The following is a 20,057-nucleotide window of genomic DNA, read 5'->3' as shown; positions in this document are numbered from 1 at the left end:
ATTGACCTTGGGCAGGAAAACAACAACAACAACAACAGCAAAAGCATTGAATGGATTAGTCCAAATTTTCTCACTCCTTCTTCAGATGTCTTGCTTCTAGCCCAGATGCAAGAAGGGCTGGAGAGCACATCCCATGCCCACAGCTCCAGCAAATGCGATGCTCCTCTGGCACTGTTTCCCTGGCGGCTGTCAGGGCTTGGGCAGGGATGGCTTTGTCCTCCACCAGCAGGGGAAGGCAAATGCTTCCAGGCCAACTAAGGTCACCAAAATAAGTGACTCAGTCCTATGACTTAAGAAAGACAAACAAAAGGCTAGGCCCAAGACTGGCTCAGTAGACATTCCAGATGGTGTGGAAATACTTCCTGGGAAATGAATGAATGTCCAGTAGCCCTCAGCTTCCTCATTCGTATCACCTGGAATCAGCCCAAGCAGGTCACTCTGAAAATCAGCCCAAAAACACACCTCAGATATTATACACAGGAAATTTAGGCCTGTTTCTGTGTTTCAGGGCACCTTTTTTCCCCTTTTGTCCCATTTGTCATGGCACTTGAAGTCATGGAAACATCTGAAAGAATCAGATTTTTGCATGCCCTGACACCAAGTCACAAGGTGGAGGCTTGGCCATGGGATGTGCGGTCCTGCCAAAGAAGGTGGTCAGGAGGAAAGGACGGGGCTGTAGCTTTCTAAACTACTATTTCCAGAAAACCATAGAAACCCCCAAAAAACTATGTAAGTGGTGGGTATGCAGCAAGCACAGTGTTAGCTATTATGCTAATGTGTTTGTTGTTGGTGGTGGTTTTTTATTTCCTTCTCACAGCTGCACCATGAAATTCACGGAGTTAACTACACCAGAATAATCTATGATGTGGTCTTCATGCACAGCTTTAACTGGATGATGGCCTTTTAACTATACTTTAAAAAAGAAAGCAAACAAACAAAAACACTAAAAAGACAAAGGATTGGAAAAAAAAAAGAGAGAAAAAAAAACACACCCACAATTCAGATCTAAAAGTTGGTGAGACAGAGAGGCTGTGATGCTGACAGCCACAGCCAGACCTGCTAAAGTGATTTGAGGCAAAGGATTCCACCACGAGAAAACATTAACTAGATCTTTTAGCATAAGGATTCAAGCTGCTCTCAGCACCCACAGCCCTAAGCACACCAGGCTCAGGATCATTTCACATCTATATTCCCATCTGGAGCGGAACAAGGCATTTCTTTTAAGTAAAGGGATTTTTAAGTTAGATGAAAGGACTTGCAGAGAACAAAATTTCTTCAGGACCATTCACAAGAATGCACAGCATCCGCTTTCTCCCCCAGCTCTGCTGTCCCATCCTCTGTAATGGTGCTTTTGTCCATTTGTGATTTTTTTGTTATTGTTTTTCATTCACCACCACCCAACCATCGGATAAGAAAGAAAAATCATATTGAGTTTTGTCATTATTTATTACAAATTAAACTTTGCAAATTACCATCTAAAAATCAATAGATTTAAATAAATATACAGATGTCAGGATGCTACATATGGCAGGTGTGCAATCAGTCACTTAAAGATGAGACATTATGCACATAAGGAGATATACATAGTACTTTACAGCAGTAGTTTTATTTTAAATTACTAGGCTCACATTAAACCATGTGCAAAGTTTCCTTTGGAACAAACCCTTTCAGGATTTTTTAAATTTTTTTTTCCAAATGACTCAAACCTTCAGAAGGTCAAATAGAAAAAAGTTTCACTGCAGCTTTGGGGACCAAATGATTAGACTGTTGTTTCATTTACAATACAATCAATTGGTCTCGTTTTGCTCCCCTCTCTAGGGCTTAAAGCAAAATCAAGGAAGTATTTTGTATGTCCAATGGGACTACACTTGCAACAACCACAGATTTTGGTCCATCACCAACTTCAAGCAGTCTTTTTAAATGCTCATGTGTAATACTGGACTGGGCAGCAAGGGGGACCCAACAGTGGATCCAGGACAGTAATTATTTATCTGCACTAACCAGATGACAGTTGCAGCCACAATTTATAACAGAAGTTAATCTGCCCAGGCAAGCAAAAGTGCATTTGCAATACAGTTCCAGAGCCTTGAGACTGTTTGCCTAGAGTATGGGTTTCTAGGTTCTGGGCTCAGTGTTAATTCCAAATTATTCCTTCCCTCCTCCGAGCCAGCATCACAGTGCTGCCCTGGGGAAGCATCCATAATTTTGGCATGGGTTTAAGTCCAACCCTTTCTTCTAAAGCCGTGCAGACAGTGCTATGTTCTCTTCCTACTGATCCTTTTCTCCTTGTTAATCCCACCTGGCTGCCTCTTGCCTATTCTGGTTACACTTCTCATAGTGACATGCTATCCATATACTGGTTATTTGTTACATAGGGTCTGACTCAGAAACCTGATCTAAGCAAAGCAGCAAGCAAGCCTTTGCGTGCCATTTCCCCACCACCCATCTTCTCTGCCCCAAGCCCTTCCTTTCAGGCAGAGCTGAAAGCAAGCTGGGATATGGGGTGAAGAGCTGGAGGAGCTCTGCCCCACTAAGAGTACATCCCAGTGAATGAGCCAGGTTCACAGCACGGACCCCACCCAGACCAGCAGCTCATCTCTGCCTCGGACCCTCCCTCCCCAGGGCTCCACGGGGCTCCATGCACAGGGCTCTTGCATGGCAGGGCCAGAAGCTGCCAATGAAATTTGGTTCTGCGTGAGCCTCCCCCCCAGACGCCGCTCTGCTGGTGGCAGGGGCCGTGCTTGGGTTTGGTGCAAGCTCCAGTGGAAGCAAGCTATCATCCGCCTGAAGAGCCACTGTAGGATGGCCCTTCAGTGAACTTCTCAGCCAAAGAATGCCACTGACCACCCAGTTGGCTTTCAGGCTTCGAGATGATATACCTTTTTATATAAACTGGGAGCTGTTTTACCATGGGAGTCTCATTCATATGCACATTGCACTGTCTGAGAAGAGAAAAAAGTGCAAAGGTGGGCCCAGAGGCAGGCCACGCTGGAAGCAGCTTACGCCCATCTACCAGACCATGTCTGAAGGGGGCCAAGCTGGAACCATGCTCAAATTTGGTCCAAAGGCAGGGCAGACCAGGCCAGCGATACGGGCGTTCAGTGCTGCCAGGTCCAGACTGCCCAGAGCTGTTTGGTTTGGAAGTGATTTGACCTCCCAGAGTGGGCTGACCGCCTGCCTAGGACTCCAGTGCAGAGTTAAGCAAGTACTCTACCAGTAAGACCCTTGCCTGATCCAAAAAGGCACAATTCAGCTCCATGACACATCTATGACTGTATAGAGAGACACTGATTTCCCTTTATGACAGTCTCTGGAGTGCATGCAGTACTCGTTCACGCAACAGCAGCATGGAGACTTCCACTTCTTCCCCCCTCTGCTCATGGCCTTTCCTTCAGCTCTAACTACCAACAGCGGAGTTAGCGGCACCCACAGGACTCCAGATTCTTCTGGCGAACTTGGTTTGCACCTGTTCCTTATCTCTTCTTCTTCCAGATGCTTTTCTTCCAAGGCAAAACTGTTGGCTGAGCGTTCCTCTGAGAATAGCGCTGCTGCTTGCTGAACTGCAGGCTGGAAACAGCAAGATCCCTGTGAGCAGAAGAGACAAGAGGTTCATTCTCCAGTCCATTTTCCCAATTCTCAGCAACAGGCTATATTATGCTTTTTGCCAACCAGTCGGCATTTTTTTGTTGTTGTTTCTGTTTTTTGTTTTTGTGGGTCAGAAGAAGGGGGAAAGAAGAGTGGAAATTTCTAGCTGCAGCTGTATTAAGCCACAGCCCAATACCCCTTTTTTCAGCTGGGATGGCCCAGCTGGGGCTTTCCCAGATCTGCCTTTCAAATATTGTTCCCATTGCATCTGATTTAACTGCCACCAATGGAACAATCCACCTTGAATTTACCAGCACCCTTTAATTCCTTTACACTTCTGGAATCCATGATCTCTTCCAGCACTGAGTTCCACAGTTCAGTGATGGGATGTAAGAAGAGCTTTGATCTGAAGCTGCTACTCAATAAACCATTTTCTTATGGGATGACATACCTCTCTCTCTTCTTATACACCACCCATCCCTTATCAGAGGAACTTCCCACTCCAATCAAGAATTATATTATGGAGTATTCCTCTAGTGCGGGAGGAGGCAAAAAAATAAAAAAATAAAAAAGGTTCCCTCAGCTGTTAACCTTCAGTTCTACACAGCAGAAATGGTCAAGTCCGCTAATTTAAAGGGAAGGAGGAGGGGGAAGCCAAGTAAAATCCAAGTAGCAACTACTGGGGTCGTAGCCCCAGATTTTCAAGCACTTATGAGATAAATTCAGAGTGGGTTTAAATGTCACGCTTACCTGAGAGCTCTCAGCAGGCCGTGAGGGGAAGGCTTCCTATCATCGCTTTGCGGAGCCTTCATCGATGCTCCAGAGCTTGCTGGGAGCTTCAGACTCTGGCGGTACCTAAGGAGCAAGAAGAGATGCGTAAGCCACAGGCACGCAGCCATGCTACAGCAGGGACAGGGGGAATGCTGCTCTAACGTCACCAGTGACAGCCTAAGACAGCTCAACGCATATTTTTGAAGGGTTAATTGCAGCTATTTGAGTTATTTATAGCTCACGTTTACTGCTATCCTCTTTTGTCAGACCTTGCTCAATTCATCGTCATATTTAATGACTGGGGGTTTCAACTATTGCTTTGATAAGAAATTAATGACATCTCTACAATAACTTCGCTCCTCCCCCCCCCACTCCCACAGAGGATGCACTCTATACTGCTGGCTGCAGTGAGACCAGTGAGAGTGTGCACGATAGACACAGCATGCTACAGAAGGTATTTGACTTCGAGTCCCAGCTCAGAGGAGACAGTGGCATCCCAAAGCAGCTTCACGCCCCCGACTCGCCCCTCTCCCAGCGTGCTGCCAGCGCCTCCCTTCCCACCAGCACACCCAGCACTTCCTCAGCTTGCTGGCACCAGGAGGGATGGAGTAACATTGCTTCATATCAGCTAGTAAAGAGACTATTGTACAACAAAAACACCCTGGTGACACTTTGCCAGGGCTTCTTGGGAGGGGTATGAAAGCCACTAGACAAGTTCCAGCTGTTTGCAAAGAGCTGCAGGGAGGCAGGAGAGCTCCTGTAGCTCCAACCTTCAGCCGCCCGTTTGCACCCTCGCTGAGCAGCCCCCAGGAGCATCCCCAGGACCCCCTCAACTCACCCGGGTTTCGGCTGGCAGAAGTTGGTACAGATGCTGTCCCTCGAGTGCGAGCACTCGCACCTGCTGAGCGACCTCTTGCGCCGCCTTGGCGGGCTTCCCAAGCCATAGGGAGCGGTGTGTCTGTTGAAAACAAGAGAAATCAGCTACGCAACTAACTTTTTATTAGCCACCAGGTTTATAACGTAGTCTTGGGTGGCAGCCAAGCCAACATCATGATAATAAAAGACTCATCTATAGACATAAGGTGAAAAGGCCACTGATAATTTAAAGCCTTTAAACTCCAGCTCCTCTCCCACCTACTGTTTACCCTACCCCTCCCAAGGAGATTGCTGTGCCAGCGTGTGCTGGGTTGCAAGTGGCATTTTCTCTCCTTGCTGCAGCACCCGAGCGCCTGCACAAGGGCTGCTGCACGGGCTGGGCTGGGCGAGCTGGCAGACGATTAGGGTGATGAAGAGCACGAGGAGCGCGGCTGCCTCAGCTCACCAGCCACTCCGGCAGCGAGTGGCCAATTTCTCAAGCATGGAGAAGTCAAGGCTGTCCCTCTCCCAGAAGTTTTTTACGCACAGGACATAGTACAAATCAAGATGTCTTGGAGCCATAACAGGTTCTTCTGCTCACAGCGTGCTTTCAGAGCTGTTAGCATGTGTGCATTCCCACTCCATCTCTGATCACAATCTACCCTCCCAGAGGGTTTAGGATTGGCAGTGATTGAAACTATTCACCGAGCAAGCAGTGAGTTGTAATTGCACGTTAGCAAGCATGATTATAACCACACCTGAGTACATGTGTTTTGCTACAAAGCGTTGGCCATTGGTCTGAAACTGCACAGAAAGCTGCTTTAGCATTCTTGAGGGCAGGACTTGGCAGCCACGGGACTTTAGTGCCAACCCACCACTGTCTCATTAACAATGCTGGCAGGCAGCAGGCAGGGTTACAGTTTGCGAGAGGGTAAAGTAACTTATCTGTCTTGCAGTTATAACATCTTAGTATTGCTTTTGCCTTGCAGAGGTACAAATCTCAAATAAAGATAAAGCCATGGGGAGGCAGCGCCCTGTGCTTTCATCCCCCTCGCCTGTGGGTTATGCTGAAACTCCTGAGCAGAAGCACAGCTTGTCCCTTTCCACAAGTTGGGAAGGGCTGAACTCACAATGCTCTGCAGTGCAGGTGCTGCAAGAACCTCACGGGGCTGGGACCCTTTCTCACCCTCCTCTAACCAAAGCCCATCCTGGATCAGAAAGCCCCGTCACTCATCCACAGAGCCATCCCCCCAAAAAGAACTATTCGCAGACTTACCCAGGTGTGTTGACCCAGATAATATCCAGGTGACAGAAGTAAATGCACTCTTTATCCAGCCAGCTGTTGCACGAACATCGCTTGGTCCTCAGGTGCGCTGCGCTGGCCGCGGCGAGGTGGGACTCCAGAGGAGGCTGGCCCATACCTGCAGCAGGAGGAGGAAGGGATGAGTTGCCGGCTTGGTGTGGAGCACCGGAGCACCCGTTGCAATTACACCTCTGCAATTACACCCCCGGCAAGCATTAGGGCGATTTCAATATGCAAGCAAGAGGTGCAGCCCGGCTGCTCGGGCTCACCGAGGACTTGCATAACCCCGGCAGCTGGGGCGCAGCGGAGCCGCCACGCAAAGCCCCCCACGGGGCCCCCTCCTGCCCCGCTCCCCATCCCAGGCTCACCATCTTCCAGAAGGATGCAGAGGGCGAGCGCCAGCAGCACGGCACCGGCGGGGTGGCTGGGCATGGCCGCGGGACTCGCAGGAATGGGCTGAGCTGGCAGGAGAGAGACTTGGAGGATTTCTAAATTAATTTTTTTTTTTCCTCCAAATTTTTTTTTTTCCCCCCTTCTGTTTTTCCCCTGTCCTCCTGCCCCACGCTGCTTCTCCCGGAGCCGCCGCGACGCGTCTGGAGGCAGCGGGCTCCCGGCAGGTGCTTTATAGCCCCGCCGCCGCCGCGTCACGGCCGCGCTCCGCCCCGCCGCGTGAAACGGCCGCGGGGGAACGCAGCGGGACCCGGGCACGCGTGGGGGGGGGGGGGGGGGGCGGGGGGGCGGTGGCGGCCCCCGGGGCCGCCCTCGTCCACCTCCCGCCCCGCTCCAACCCCCCCCCCGGCACGCCGCCAGCCCCGCCGCTCCCCCCCCCAGCTGCCAGAAACACGCGTGGGCCGCCCCGTCCCGAGGGGCAGCGTGGGGATGGGGACGGTGCGGGGCGAATTCCCACGCGGGGAGGCGGCGGGGGCTGCTTGATGCGTGGGTACGGCGCGTGCAGGCGGCTGCGCGCAGGTTTTTCCCCCCCGTGGGGGGCGCCCCCAGTGGGGTTTGCTGCTGCCCACGCTGCCGGCAGCAGTACGGGCGGGCCGCAGTGTGCAGCCGCGGCCGGCAGATGGAGCGGGAGGGGTGCGCGCAGCGCCGTGGGAGCCCGCCGCTCCCTGCCCCACGCGTGGGGCCGCCCCCGGCCGTGTCCCCGCAGAGGGTCACCGTCGTTCCTGCAGCTCCGCGTTGCTCCTCCTCCGGGCATGGCAAAAAAAAAAAAAACAAATGCCCCAAACCCCAAAATCTAAGTGCAAAGGCAGAAATCAGCAGGCTAAACTGCTCCGCACGGGAAGGCTGATTGAACCCGGGTACAGTAAGCGTAATTCAAGCCAAGTAAACTTCAGGTTAAATTGTTACTCCGTTTAGTAAGGTACATCTCTTAAATGAAATTTACAGTCTCTGCTTTCCTTCTCACTCTTTTTTTACCAAATCAGTTTAAAGTCTTTTGCTGGGTTGAGCAATTAGGATTGTCTGCAGTAAAACTGCCTGACTGCTGCCTGATTTTGCTTTAACATCAGTAACAGCATACTCAACACTACCTGCACGCTTTTAGAATTCGAAGGATGTAAAATATACCAGGCAACTCCTGGAGTGCATGAGGAGCCAGGTGAAGCCACTTTGTCTTGCCCATCAGGTGCTTCGTGCAGGGGTAGGGAACTGTCCTCCAGAAGAGCGCTGGGTGCTGACCACAGCAGGGATGGGAGCAGCTCCCAGGCACCGCGCGTCCCCTGGGGCCATCGCTCCGGCTCAGAGAGACAGCTCCTGGCCTCACAAATCCTGAGCACATCTTGGGAGTGGAGCCCGCCTAAGAGCACAAGCTGGTTAGAAAAGCCAAAAACAAAACAAAAGAACAAAAAAAACCTACTACTGTGCTTGACTTTCTCAAGGCTTCTTAGGAAAGGGAGTGTATTTTTATCTGTTTGCTATGAACTATTTAGGTTTTTATTACACTGTTGTCATGAAAAGATACAAGCTGATGTGAATTACAGTGATTCAGTGTGAGGTCTAGTGTACAGTGGAGGAGTGGAAAGAAAAATGCAGTGAGCCAGGATGTGGAAACCTGATTTCACCTGAGCAATAGCTTCTGCTCACTGCATCTCATGGCAATAAAATGGGTTACGATTGCATTCCTGCTAGCAATGACGAGAGGTTTTAACATTCACCCTGACCAAGCAGCAGGGTGAATCCCTCTCTGTATTCATGGAAACGAACACAAAAGTTGTGTGCTGGGGAAAATCCATAGTGGAATCAAAATAATATGCTCGGGGGAAATTATTGCTCTATTCACCAAACAGCTCTGATCCTGATGGCACATGGGAACATAGATACAGCAGAGAGCTCCATTTATTGAGTGGGGATGAAGTGAGGGGGGCACTGGAGGCCCGGAAAGATGAAAAACATACAGCTGGGGATGCAGCTATAATAGCAATGTAGAAGAAACATTAGACAGAGAAAATCAGGAATAATGAAAACTTTAAAGAAAAAAAAAATGAGAAAAAGTTGTAACTGATAAAATAACACTTCTGTGTGAGCAGCAAACAAGCAGAAGCAAAAGGAGGGAAGATTTTGACCTCTGTACCAATGCAACAATAATTCTAAAGACAATAGGGAAGTATAATAGCAGTGTTACCTGTTACAGCCCATATTCCAGCTGTGCCAAGTTTCAGACTTATGTCTGAGTTTAGATACTAGATGACATTCCAGATGCCAATTCAGTGATTTAATAAATCTGCCCTGGCTCCAGTTTCTGTGATCCTCATTCTGGTCACTGCAGGATGAAAGAAGATATTCTCGACGTGGGGAAGGTAACACAGCAGTAATTACCCACACAGAGGTAACACAGAGGCTGGGGAATGAATTACATCATTTTGCTTGAAGAAGGGGCACTTTCTTAGAAAGGGTGCTACCAGTCATTTTCACAAAGCACGAGGCAGAGCCATGGTTATACGCTTTTCCAGGATTCATTTACTGAAAGGATCAGCAGAGAACTTCTTTGCATGAAAACTTCTCATTCCTCTGGGACGGAAGAAGAGTTCCAAGTTAACCTGAGGTTTTGGAGATCTGGGTTCAAGGTATTTCCTTTACCAGACTCCTTTTGTGTCCATAGCTTTGTCAATTAGCCTACATTTCCAAGAAGCACCTGAAGGCACTTGTATCTGTAAAGCTCTTACACTGTGTTACTAGAAGAAGACAAGTGCTGGGTTATCTGCTAGGTATCTGCCTTTAATGCCAGGTACAAAAATAACTTTACAAACCAGGCCTTTCATCCAAGATCTCTCACTTGTTTTGTTCATCTCTCATAAATCCCAAGAGCGATTTACACTGCTGCAGAAAATGGAGCAAATGTTACACCCTCTTGTTCATATATGCTTACTGAATGGAGTTTGAACTCCTTTTTTTCTCCAGGAAATACCCTACTGTGTTGAGCAGGCACAAACCTGACCATCATATGCATGGATGTTTGGCACCAGTGCTTCAAAGATCTTAAAGGATGTGGAGTTATGGACGAAGATGCTTGTGAGAGGCATGCAGGAGCCTTACAGAGGTGGGATTGGAATTGCATTGACCAGGACAGTTTTGAACTGACTGTGCTCTGACAGCTTTGTACAGGACTACAGAATTTCCATGTAATAAACGATGACTTTTACAAAGCAGTTTGCCTGTAGGCTTGCAGAGAACACCTTCTAGGCATAAGGCAAAACAGCTGTTTCAGCATCAACCATCCCCTCAGATTATTACCCTGGTATGTAACTACCATTTCAAGAGCAGCTCTTCGTTTTAGGCCAAGCATTCGATTCCGCTTCGTACCATGGGCTGGGAGGTTCAGCCTGGACCGAGAGCGGTGGTTCTCCCTGTCCTCCTGGCCACAGAGAAGCTGCTCCTGTGACTGTCCCTGCGCCCCTGACAAAGAGCAGGGGACACGGTTTCCCAGGGCCAACACTCCTGGCATTATCACCACGCTAAAACTGCTAAGGAAAACAACAGGCTGGAGCAGAGGGACGGGTCCGGGCTACACAAACAAGGCTTCCAAAGAAGGAACAAAGCCGTACACAGGGTCTCAAATGCCAAAGATGGGCTTTGCCTCCTGCAGTTATTTTTTCCCTTTTGTTTCTGACTGTAGGAATACATTGTTCACTTCATTGTGAAGAGTTCCAGGCAGACATGACGAAAGGGACAAAACAGCTCAAGAAAAGAGACGTCCCGTGCAGCATTCATGAAATGCGCTGTTTGGAAACCAGGAACGAGCAAACAGGAAAGCGCTTTAACCATTGAGAAGACGGGATCCCGGTGTGTTTTTGGCACCGGCGGGAACAATGGGGTGATGTCACAAGCCAGAATTCCCCACGGTGGGTGGAAGCCCAGCAAATAATCATAATTCTTGTCCTGGGACATTAGTAAAATTTTTCCACAGTTTGTCATCCCCCACTGAGTCTCTGTTAGGAAGTATAGGAAGGCGACATTGTCAAGTAAGGTTTCCTCTGGGAGAGTTGTGTCCCCTCCTCCCCCCATCAGCACATGATTTTTTATAAATCGCAGCTTTCTGGTGACTACAAGGAATTTCATTAGAGCAACACTGATGTTCGGAGGCTGAGGACTGAGCTGTCTGAACAATATATTTCACCCTATGAAGAAGGGTGCATGTGAGGGTCTGGATACTTGTAAGGGCAAAGTGGCAGAAGCATCATTTGCTAACCAGGACTTTAAGCCGACAAAGCATTGCTACAGAGCTTTGTCCTTATAGTTTGAAAAGTGCTGAGAATGGCAAGGAACTTAGGTGACCCCATCCTCTCCAAACATTAGGGTCTGGAGAATTTCAGCCTAGTTTGAGGCTATCGAATGGCATGAGTAATACTAGGGCATCCTCCGTATCCTAACCTCACTTTTTTATTTTGGCTTCAAGTCAATGGACAGTGACCTGGAATGTGCTCCAAGCACCCAGGCATTTTCTGAAGCAGCTCTTGAACTCCCCCTGGCTCCTTTCTTTGGACAGGGACTAGTCCCATGCTGAGTCTGGGGTAGCCAAGCAATCCTTGCAGGCACTGACAAATTTCAGTCACTGACAAATTTCGGTCATTGTTTAGCTATTACTGAAAATCCACGCAGCTCCCACCTGTCCAAAATCTGTTCTGCAAGAGCCTGGTCAGCCTCTGTGTGGATCACACCAACTCTAGGTTGTCGCTTTCCTTTTTTTTATTTTTTTATTTTTTTTGAACTTTGGTGTGAGTACAAGGGAGAGAAAGGACTGCCTAGCTGTGCTGGACATGGGATTACTTTTTCAACAGCAAAAAGGACTTGAATGACTGTAAATCAGTCATGAAATGGCAACCTTACAGAAAAGAAGCTTTAAGACCCGAGCGCCTGCATGGTTTACTAATAGATTTGTCCCTGTTCTATGTTGGTGGTTTGCATTATCAACGCCTGAATAGAACATGAGGGGTTGTTTACCACAGTCCCATTTTCTAGATATTTGTGTGTTTTCCCCATCCTTGGACTTTCCAGAGAAATCCTTTGTCCCTCGCAGACATGGAGAGAGGCAGCCTGGCCCCAGGCATTGGGTCTGCCTTTGGAAACTGTGAGATCTGTCCTGCTGCCCACGTCTCTCCACACCACAAGGTGGGCAGAAATCCCCCCAGGAAGGTGAAGGGAGGAGGAGAGGTCAGCCAGGAGGATGGAAGATGCTGCCTCAATCCTTCCCAGTGAGGTGGGGAGGGGGCAAGGAGCAGCAGCTGGGCAGGCTTTGCATGGACCAGGAGAGGAGTAGCATCGCCCAGAAGGTGTCTGTCCCTGTGGCAGTGCTGACCCCTGGGCATGAAGGAATTATCTCAGACCTTTCCTGCATGTAGAGGAGACAAAGCCACTGGCTTTGCTCTGCAGGGAGCACTTTCCTGATACTTTTTTTTTTTTTTCTGCCACTTTTCCTACCACTTTTCCAGCTGAGTTTAAATTTACAGCTGTCTTGAGTGGCTATGAGATAGCACAGGGAGAGGGCAGGCATCAAATAAAAACATGCTGCCTTTCCTCAGTACTTCTCCACTTTAACTAGAGGTCTCAGGAGTCATTTAAAGAGGGCAAGTCTGGTATCACTGGGGTTATGGCCATGATGGGTCTGCCTTGGCAAGTCTGTCAGGCAAGAGGAGGCCCCTGCGGCACTGCAATTCAGGAAGCTGCTAATGAAAATGTAAGGGCAAGATTGCCTCTAGGACCAGTCTGAATCAGTTCCTGGAAGGGACTAGCTAAATTGGTGATATTGTGAATATGGCAATGTGTGATTAACTTTGGAAAGCACATTCAACCTCGTATATTGAGACTCTCCTAGTACATCAGGCTCAGATGAGACCTACAGCAGGTGCTGACAATGCCCTATTCCTTGCAGCAGGACTCGTCCACCTTCCCCTTCAGCATCTCCTTCTCGTACTGCCACAGCCCACAAATCTGATCTAGTCTTGTTTTCCCATTGTTATTTTAAAGTCGTAATAAATGTTCTGCTGCTGACACCTTTTTCTATGTGAGCTCTTGCAGAGAGATGCACTAGTAAAAACTTGCAGTTCTCCCACACCGAGAAATTTTCTGTACTTTTCAGCATGGTTTACTCCTTCTTTCAAAAATGTAGGGACCCATCATATTCCTTCCTCACTTCCTGGGAAGCAAAAGCATGTTCACCCTTTTTCTGTGGATGGAAAAGCTGTGCCAAAGGGGAACATTTGCAGGTAAGATTTTTTTTTTATGGAGTTAAATTGAATGACAATTGCAAATCTGTCCTGTGTGCCTGTCTGATTACATACCTTCTCTGCCCAAAGGGCAAGAAAAGAAAAGCACAGTGTGTGTTTAGACAGCCCATGGAGACATTCCTTGTACGTTGGGTGTTCATTGGAACACTTTAATATGGATGTCTGCGTTTACTCCACCCTGATGGTTGAACTCCTTCAGATTTTCAGAATGATGAGTGACCTGGAATTTATAATTACAATAGGTGTAATGCAATTAATCACCACCTCAGAGCTGTCTTCTATCGCTAACTGCTTTATGATATCAATCCTTTGCAGCCAGTGCAAGAGAACAGCTTGTGTAACATAGCTACTTCCAGCTGAGACAAGTTCAATGGGGTTCCTACCACCCGGAGAGGTGCAAAGATCCCTTTCTGCTCCTCTGCAACAGCTGCTTTCTGCAAATGCCAAGGAGTTCCAGGTTGCAGATAGCAATATATGTGGTGAGCCGTACCAGCAGATGACATATATGCTTGAAGTCCTCCTTAAGCACCTAGTTTCTATTTAGCCAGCACCTTATATCCATTCCGCATCTTGCTTTCTGGTTTGTTTTCTGGGAAGATAAATGGGGTAAGCATTTCTGCTCCTGATGCTGCAAAACTCAGTCACAGACAGAAGCTAATATAAGAGAGTAAGGCAGAAGTTAAATATAGGTTGAAGAAAAACAAAGAAAACAGAGAAGATCTAAGTATATGCCCTTTAAACCTCAGCACAGGTATATGTGGTTAATTATTAATTATTGATATGGTTTATTGATGTATTGATGTATTGATTTGTGCCACCTGGAGGACAGATCCCATTGTTCTGAACAATGTATAAACCCATGGCTGTACCTGAAGAGTTTGCAGAGATTTTTCCAAGGAGAAGAGCAGATGCTGGAACACTGACAAGTTTGAATGCTTAGAGTATCTGAGTTTTCCCTCCACGCTATGAGCAGAATAAAAAAAAAATCAAGCTTTTGAATAGGACAATTTGTTACATTTAGTAAAATCATTTCAGCTCTCTGTCTTGCAATTTGTTTCAAAACGATTGAAATAATTTCATTTTATTTACTCAGAAGGGTTCAATATTGTAATGGAAACATTTTGTCCTGTGAAAATGCAAAATTTCTATCAGACTTGCAACTTTTTCAGACACCTTGTTTTTAAAAGAAATAAGAAATGTTTGGATTGAAAAAATACTAACATTTCCAGCAAACTAAGAAGGTCATAATTTCCATCCAGCTCCATTTGCAATTTTGGTAGGAGATGAGAGACTCCAGTCTGCAGAAGCAGATCATTTAGGGAAGGAAACAACGAAAGTTTTACAAGAAATTTTAATTAAAGTAGGAATAATTAGGTGCTGAGGAATCACAACACAAACTTGGCAAGGGATCAGTCTATGCTAGCAGTGTCTTTTTGCTGTATGTCTCTGCCCTTGGACAGATGTAACCATAATTTCAGTTACTGGTTAACCAGCTTGCCATGAAACTTCAATTCTTAGAGGCTGGTTTATATTATAACTATTGGTATCTGACTGTAAGTCCAGAGGGATCAGAGCTAAGGGTTGCAACTTGATTTTCTACTTCACTAGGAATTCTGCAATTTTCTATTCCAGTACAAAAAGGTGTAAAACTATGAGGAATTTCATATAAAGCAGAATTTTGAAAAGTGATCTTAGGTCAGGTCTCAAAAGGTATTATTCAGAGCAAATACTTACAATTGTTTTGTCTGAAAAATAATTCTAGTATACTGAAAAAAAATCACTTTGAAAAGTAAATTTAAACAGAACAGAAAAATAACCCATTTCAAAACTGTAGAAATGAGATACTGCAAATTCATAATGATGATTAATTTTGTCAGTTTTGTTGTTAATTTGGTGTTTTCAGTACAACCAATATATTTGTAAAGGATGTTTAACAATGTGTTGGTCACTGTTTGTGTTTGTTATTCATCCAAAATAACTGTATTTCTAAATCTCGCTTTGTTTCTATGTCCCAATAGAAAAATGGTGGAGAAGAGAAGAAAGAAGGAAATCTTCTCCTTTTTTCTTACCACTCATTGTTTTGTCTATTTATTCTAAAAACTCCTTGGCTGTTTGTGACGGGTCCGAGCTCCCTGACCCCAGCTCAGAGACCAGGCCTCCAACGGGTGCTGCTGAGCAGGGAGCAGTGTTGCCATTGAGCGGTTTTGCTGTGAAGGCCATGCATTAGTTATGTCTGATGTGTTGGCTCTTGGATGCCACAAGACATATCCTTTGTCACTGGAGATAATGGGAGGTCCAGGGGAAAACAAGGCAGATGAGCAGCAAAGGAGGTGAAAGGACTCGGCTCCCCCGGAGAAGTTTCTATTTTTATCTCAGATTCCTCAAAATAGCCTCTGCAGTGTTTACGGGGTGGTTTTCTCTGGTGTGAATCATGCGGAGCTGCGTGCTCCTCCTGCTCAGCATTGCCACAGTCCATGGGGTCTCTCCAGATGATGGAGGAGCTCGGCACAGGGAGGGATGGGGGATGAGAGGGTGTTACGGTGCTGAGAGGAAGGATGCCCAAAACCTTCGTAGGAACTTCCAGGCAACCTCCTATGAAAATCCCTCTCTTCAGCCACTGAGGCTCCATCGTGCTGCCAGTGAGCAAGACCAAACCTGCCTCCCACCCTGGGCACAGCCTGCACCCCACCACCACCTCCACAGAGGGACGTAGCCTGAGGAGGTAGCAAGAAATTCACTAGTCCCTGGGGTGGTCACTGCCTCACTTTTGGGGGCTTTTAGTAAAGTATGGTCTGGGCACTTTCACTGGAAACCATTGAACAAGGCAGCAAAGTGTCCTGAGCCATGTCTCCAAACAGGTTGTCCACAAACCCCGGTAACCTCTGAACTCCCCTCCACCTGGCCAGGCTTTGCCCCTCCGTGCTCCCACACACCAGAGCCTCAGCAAGCCCCATCCTTCCACCACTGCCTTCCCTTCCCCTCTCATAGGAGCAGCTCTGCCTCCTGCATGGTCAATCCCTCTCGCTGTTTTCTTCAGAGGGCTCTGTTTTAGTTTGGCTCAGCCATAAAGCAGACGCAGTTCTCACTGCCCTCCCGCAGACCTACATTTCCAAGTCCCTTCATTTTCCTCTCTGCAATAATCCTCATCTGCCTGACACCAAAGCTGTTAAGCTCAATAAATTGATGATGATAAGGAACTCCAAATCAGCTACATTGGAAAACTGTGTTCAGTACCATTTTTCTTCTGCAAGCTTCCTCCAGGGCCCTGGGAAATGTGAAAACATAGGTCTGAAAATTTTAGGCATTTTTCTGTCAGCATGGTAAGACCAAAAACTTTTAGAAATATAAGCTGAATGTTCAGAAGTGCTTTTGTCTCAGACTGCAAATCTGCAAAGTGCTGCTCTCACAATCGTTAATTGTGAATGGTCTCCAAAAGTTCAGTAGAAGAACTGATTAGGCTTTTCTCACAATAGATGAGATCCTTCAAGAGGTTCCCTCCCTTCTCACCGTATCCAGTCAGCTCACTGTTCAGACACTTGCTTTCAAGCCTCTACTTTAAGCACTATCAACTTAGTTGTACAAAATAGAAGGGAAGATTTGAAAAAGCCCATCCCAGGTAACCTCATTGTCTCTTACCAAGAGGGGTCTGTGCTCAAGAGCCACAGCATAAAATAGGTAAAGTGGTTATTCACACTTGGCCTCTCCCACAGCCCAGGGAAGTGCTGTAACCACTGGGCTTGGAGTCTACTAGTACACACACATGTCTGAGGGCTCGTCTCTGCTGTCTTTTGTGTGGGTTTGGCAGGCTCTGCAAATGCCTAATGGATCAGGTCTTGCCAACAAAACAGAAAGTGGGGAACGCCTAGTTTAAGAGTCTCTCTAGGGCTTGTGCACAAGCAGCTCACCATGTCCAAAGAGCTAAATCCAGAGGGGATTAAGTGCTCAAGCCTAGCATGTAGGCATCCTTGAGAAACCTAAAACCTCAGCTGCTACCTAACACTGTAGGTGCTTTAGGTGCCTAGGTGCTGACGTTCCTCCAAAGGAGTGCACACGAAACTGTCTACACCCCAGGCCTTTAAACACTCAAATTTCTGCTGCTGCACGGCAGACATCCTACACGAGGTACGTGCACATCCCCATGGCATAAACATTCTCCACCGTACTCAGAATGTTCTCCTCTTTCCTAAAACAACAGAGTTGTCCCCGTTGTTTTATGACATTTTGGAAAGGAATTCAGCAATACACTGAAGGACACATAACAGAACAGGGACAAACACTGATAACACTGGCAGAGTGGCAAATAGGGTGGGTGTTTGATAGCTCCCCAAATGCAGACTTCCACCCTCTGCTTAATGATAGGAAAAGTGTAGACAGGATATCCCTGCAGGGTGTCTCTTCAGGAGAGTTGTTGGCAAAATGTGTGTTTCTCTATACGCGGTGAGCAAAGGTGCTTTGAGCCAGAAGGATTTTTTATTGTGTAAGAGAACAAAACAAGAAAGAACAAAAGTAGTTTTCATTAGAGAAGCGTGTGTGTGCGCGTGCATGCGCTCCCTCTGTAATAATCTGTAACGAAGTGAACATAAATTGGCTGCCTGGGTCTCTAAATAGCAGTCATTTGAAATCTAACATCGCTGTAGACATTAACAGTCATAACACATACAGAGCTCCATACATGACAGCACTCATTTGTTTCCAAATGCTTTCAGCTGAAAGAGTAGAAGGCTGGTGTTTGCAGGTGTAATGTCAGGTTGGGTGATTGTGGGGACAAACTGGTCCCCACAGGGTCAGGCACTAAGGAGAAGTCAGGCTTATGAGGGAAGCATGAGAAACACAGAAAAATACATAGGAAGAAGTTGGTGTTCGTAGGAGGCCATGCATGGCTGGACACCAAACTGAAGGTGAGTGGGTGTTATCACACCTTAGAGCTGATTTCTGGAGGAGAGATGAGAACACCTTCCCCTTTGTAGTCCCACCAGAGGGTGAGAGTATTGAAATTCAAAGCCGAGGACCTCCACTGGAATGGCATGTGCAGGACACCTTGTCCCTGGAGTCAGCTAGAGCTTTATGCCTTGTGAAAACAAGGGGAAAAGTTGAGCACAGAGAGGAGTAATGATGTGTGTTACTACTGTGCTTCAGAATCCAAGATGTTTCCTAAGTCAAGAAGGGCCCAAGAATCTGAACAGTCTGACTCTACCCAAAAGACTATCCACAGCATCAAAATGACTGAAGAGTTTGGTTAATGCTGGGTTCAGTCAAGAGGCAGGGAGCCAGAATGCCTGGCCATCGGAGGGGGCCTGTCATTGCACTCCAAACCCATGTCCTTCTGAAGTACTGGACACACAAGAATCAAAACATTTGAAGTTGTCTGTTGCCTTCGAAGATCTGTCCATTGTGCAAAGTTAAAAAGTTTGAGAAAAGCTTTTCCAACTCAGCTTTGATCTGGCTTGGTACGAAAAGCACAGAAGGTCAGCTTTGCCTTTCACTGGTAGCAATGCAACTTCGAGCACAGCTCTGGGTGCTCTCACCACTCTCTCAGCAGAACCCAATTCTGTTACCTGTGCAAAGGAAGCAGAAAAGGAGTCCATCAAGAACTTACCCTGATAAGTTATGAGCCAAGAGAGGGGCTGTTAAGTGCCTTGGAGACACAGCTCTGTCTCAATCATCCTCTGCCCTGCTTTTGCAGTTGTTCAGTTCACCATGTTTTTAGGCTCAAACCTTTGTAATTCAGTGCCAGCGAGACAGGCTGCTGTGCACAGCTAATTGCACGCAGCAGCAGATGCCTCATTGTGCTATGGTTGTCTGGACATGATATAGCAAAGCCTTGGTCTAGCTATGTCAGAGGGATGAACAGGCCCAGAAATACTAAGAAGATGATCTGCCCTAGGTTAACGACATAATGAGAGAGGTGTGAAAATTATGAGTCGTGGCAGCCCTGGGAGGCATCTTATTTATCTACGTGGTGACAGATGCCACCTAAGGAAGGGGTACATGTGCTACAGACAGATGATGTAACACAAATCTTAGCTAACATTAGGCACTTTTAACAATAACTATTCAGATGACAGTTCATGGAGAGCACACATTCCTGCAGGCAGAGAAACTGCAACCGGGAGCGTACCCCACCCAGCTCCGCAAAGCAACCCTAAGGCACAAACCTACACAGGCACAAGGGCTTGCCTGCGAAGGGCATGTTGCACCCAGCCCTTCAATGTTTCATGGTGCTTTGTGTCCTGGGCTGTTCCGAAGGTGATTGCACCCAGAAGCTGCAGGCACAATGTCACTTTTGAAGGTACTTCCTCCATGGCCATGTCACGGCAAGATAAAACTAGGTGGGAAAGAAGGCAAGAAGTTCTAAGGGGGCATAAAGGTGCCCCCCGCAGCCCTTCAAACCAAGGGTTATGAGTGACTGTCCCTGAGCTCATGGGTCATGACTTCTGTGGCCATGGAGATGTTATGTTGTTAATGTCCTACATCACCATGGTTTTAGACCAACATCTTCTGGATCTGGTCATCATCAGGTGTAACCAGGAGCATTTCAGATCCTCAAAAGAGCTACCCTGTGCAAGCAGAAAAGGTGCTCGGGCTGAGGTACAGTGCTGTTTTGTGGGATTCTGGCTTGCTTCAGAAATGCATCAGCATGATAGCAAATCTTACAAAAGTCCTTAAAACCCCAGGCTCTGGATTATGACGATGCTGTGGGAATCTCAGCTTGCATGGTCTGAAAGGAGGTTTCTTTGTGTAGCTGTAAAGTAAAACTGGAAAACAAAAATCCTGACTCAAGAAAAACAAACAAACAAAAAAAAAAAAACAAGACA

The 20,057-nt window shown here is 47.2% G+C and overlaps 1 protein-coding gene across 1 annotated transcript; it reads right to left on the bottom strand.

Moving 5' to 3' along the window:
• Positions 1 to 1,427: 1,427 nt before the first annotated feature.
• On the bottom strand, positions 1,428 to 7,132 carry EDN2 (endothelin 2). The gene is made up of 5 exons (XM_080567330.1): positions 6,883 to 7,132; positions 6,488 to 6,632; positions 5,195 to 5,314; positions 4,336 to 4,440; positions 1,428 to 3,585 (listed from the first exon to the last, which is right to left on the bottom strand). Exons 1-5 carry the CDS (start codon positions 6,944 to 6,946, stop codon positions 3,474 to 3,476), a joined length of 546 nt encoding a protein of 181 aa, XP_080423456.1. The 5' UTR covers positions 6,947 to 7,132; the 3' UTR covers positions 1,428 to 3,473.
• Positions 7,133 to 20,057: the final 12,925 nt, after the last annotated feature.

The sequence above is a fragment of the Anser brachyrhynchus genome, assembly GCF_964034855.1.
Source record: "Anser brachyrhynchus genome assembly, chromosome: 24".
Classification (NCBI taxonomy): domain Eukaryota; kingdom Metazoa; phylum Chordata; class Aves; order Anseriformes; family Anatidae; genus Anser; species Anser brachyrhynchus.
This window is presented reverse-complemented; position numbering and strand designations above follow the sequence as displayed.

What these genes read in the sequence shown, in the direction of transcription:
- EDN2 (XM_080567330.1), bottom strand. Translation starts at nt 6,946, where the DNA reads ATGCCCAGCCACCCCGCCGGTGCCGTGCTGCTGGCGCTCGCCCTCTGC. An exon ending in CTGCATCCTTCTGGAAGATG is followed by an intron (nt 6,633 to 6,882) that starts GTGAGCCTGGGA and finishes CTCCTGCTGCAG; the next exon opens with GTATGGGCCAGCCTCCTCTG. An exon ending in TTCTGCCAGCCGAAACCCGG is followed by an intron (nt 4,441 to 5,194) that starts GTGAGTTGAGGG and finishes CTTGCTCCTTAG; the next exon opens with GTACCGCCAGAGTCTGAAGC.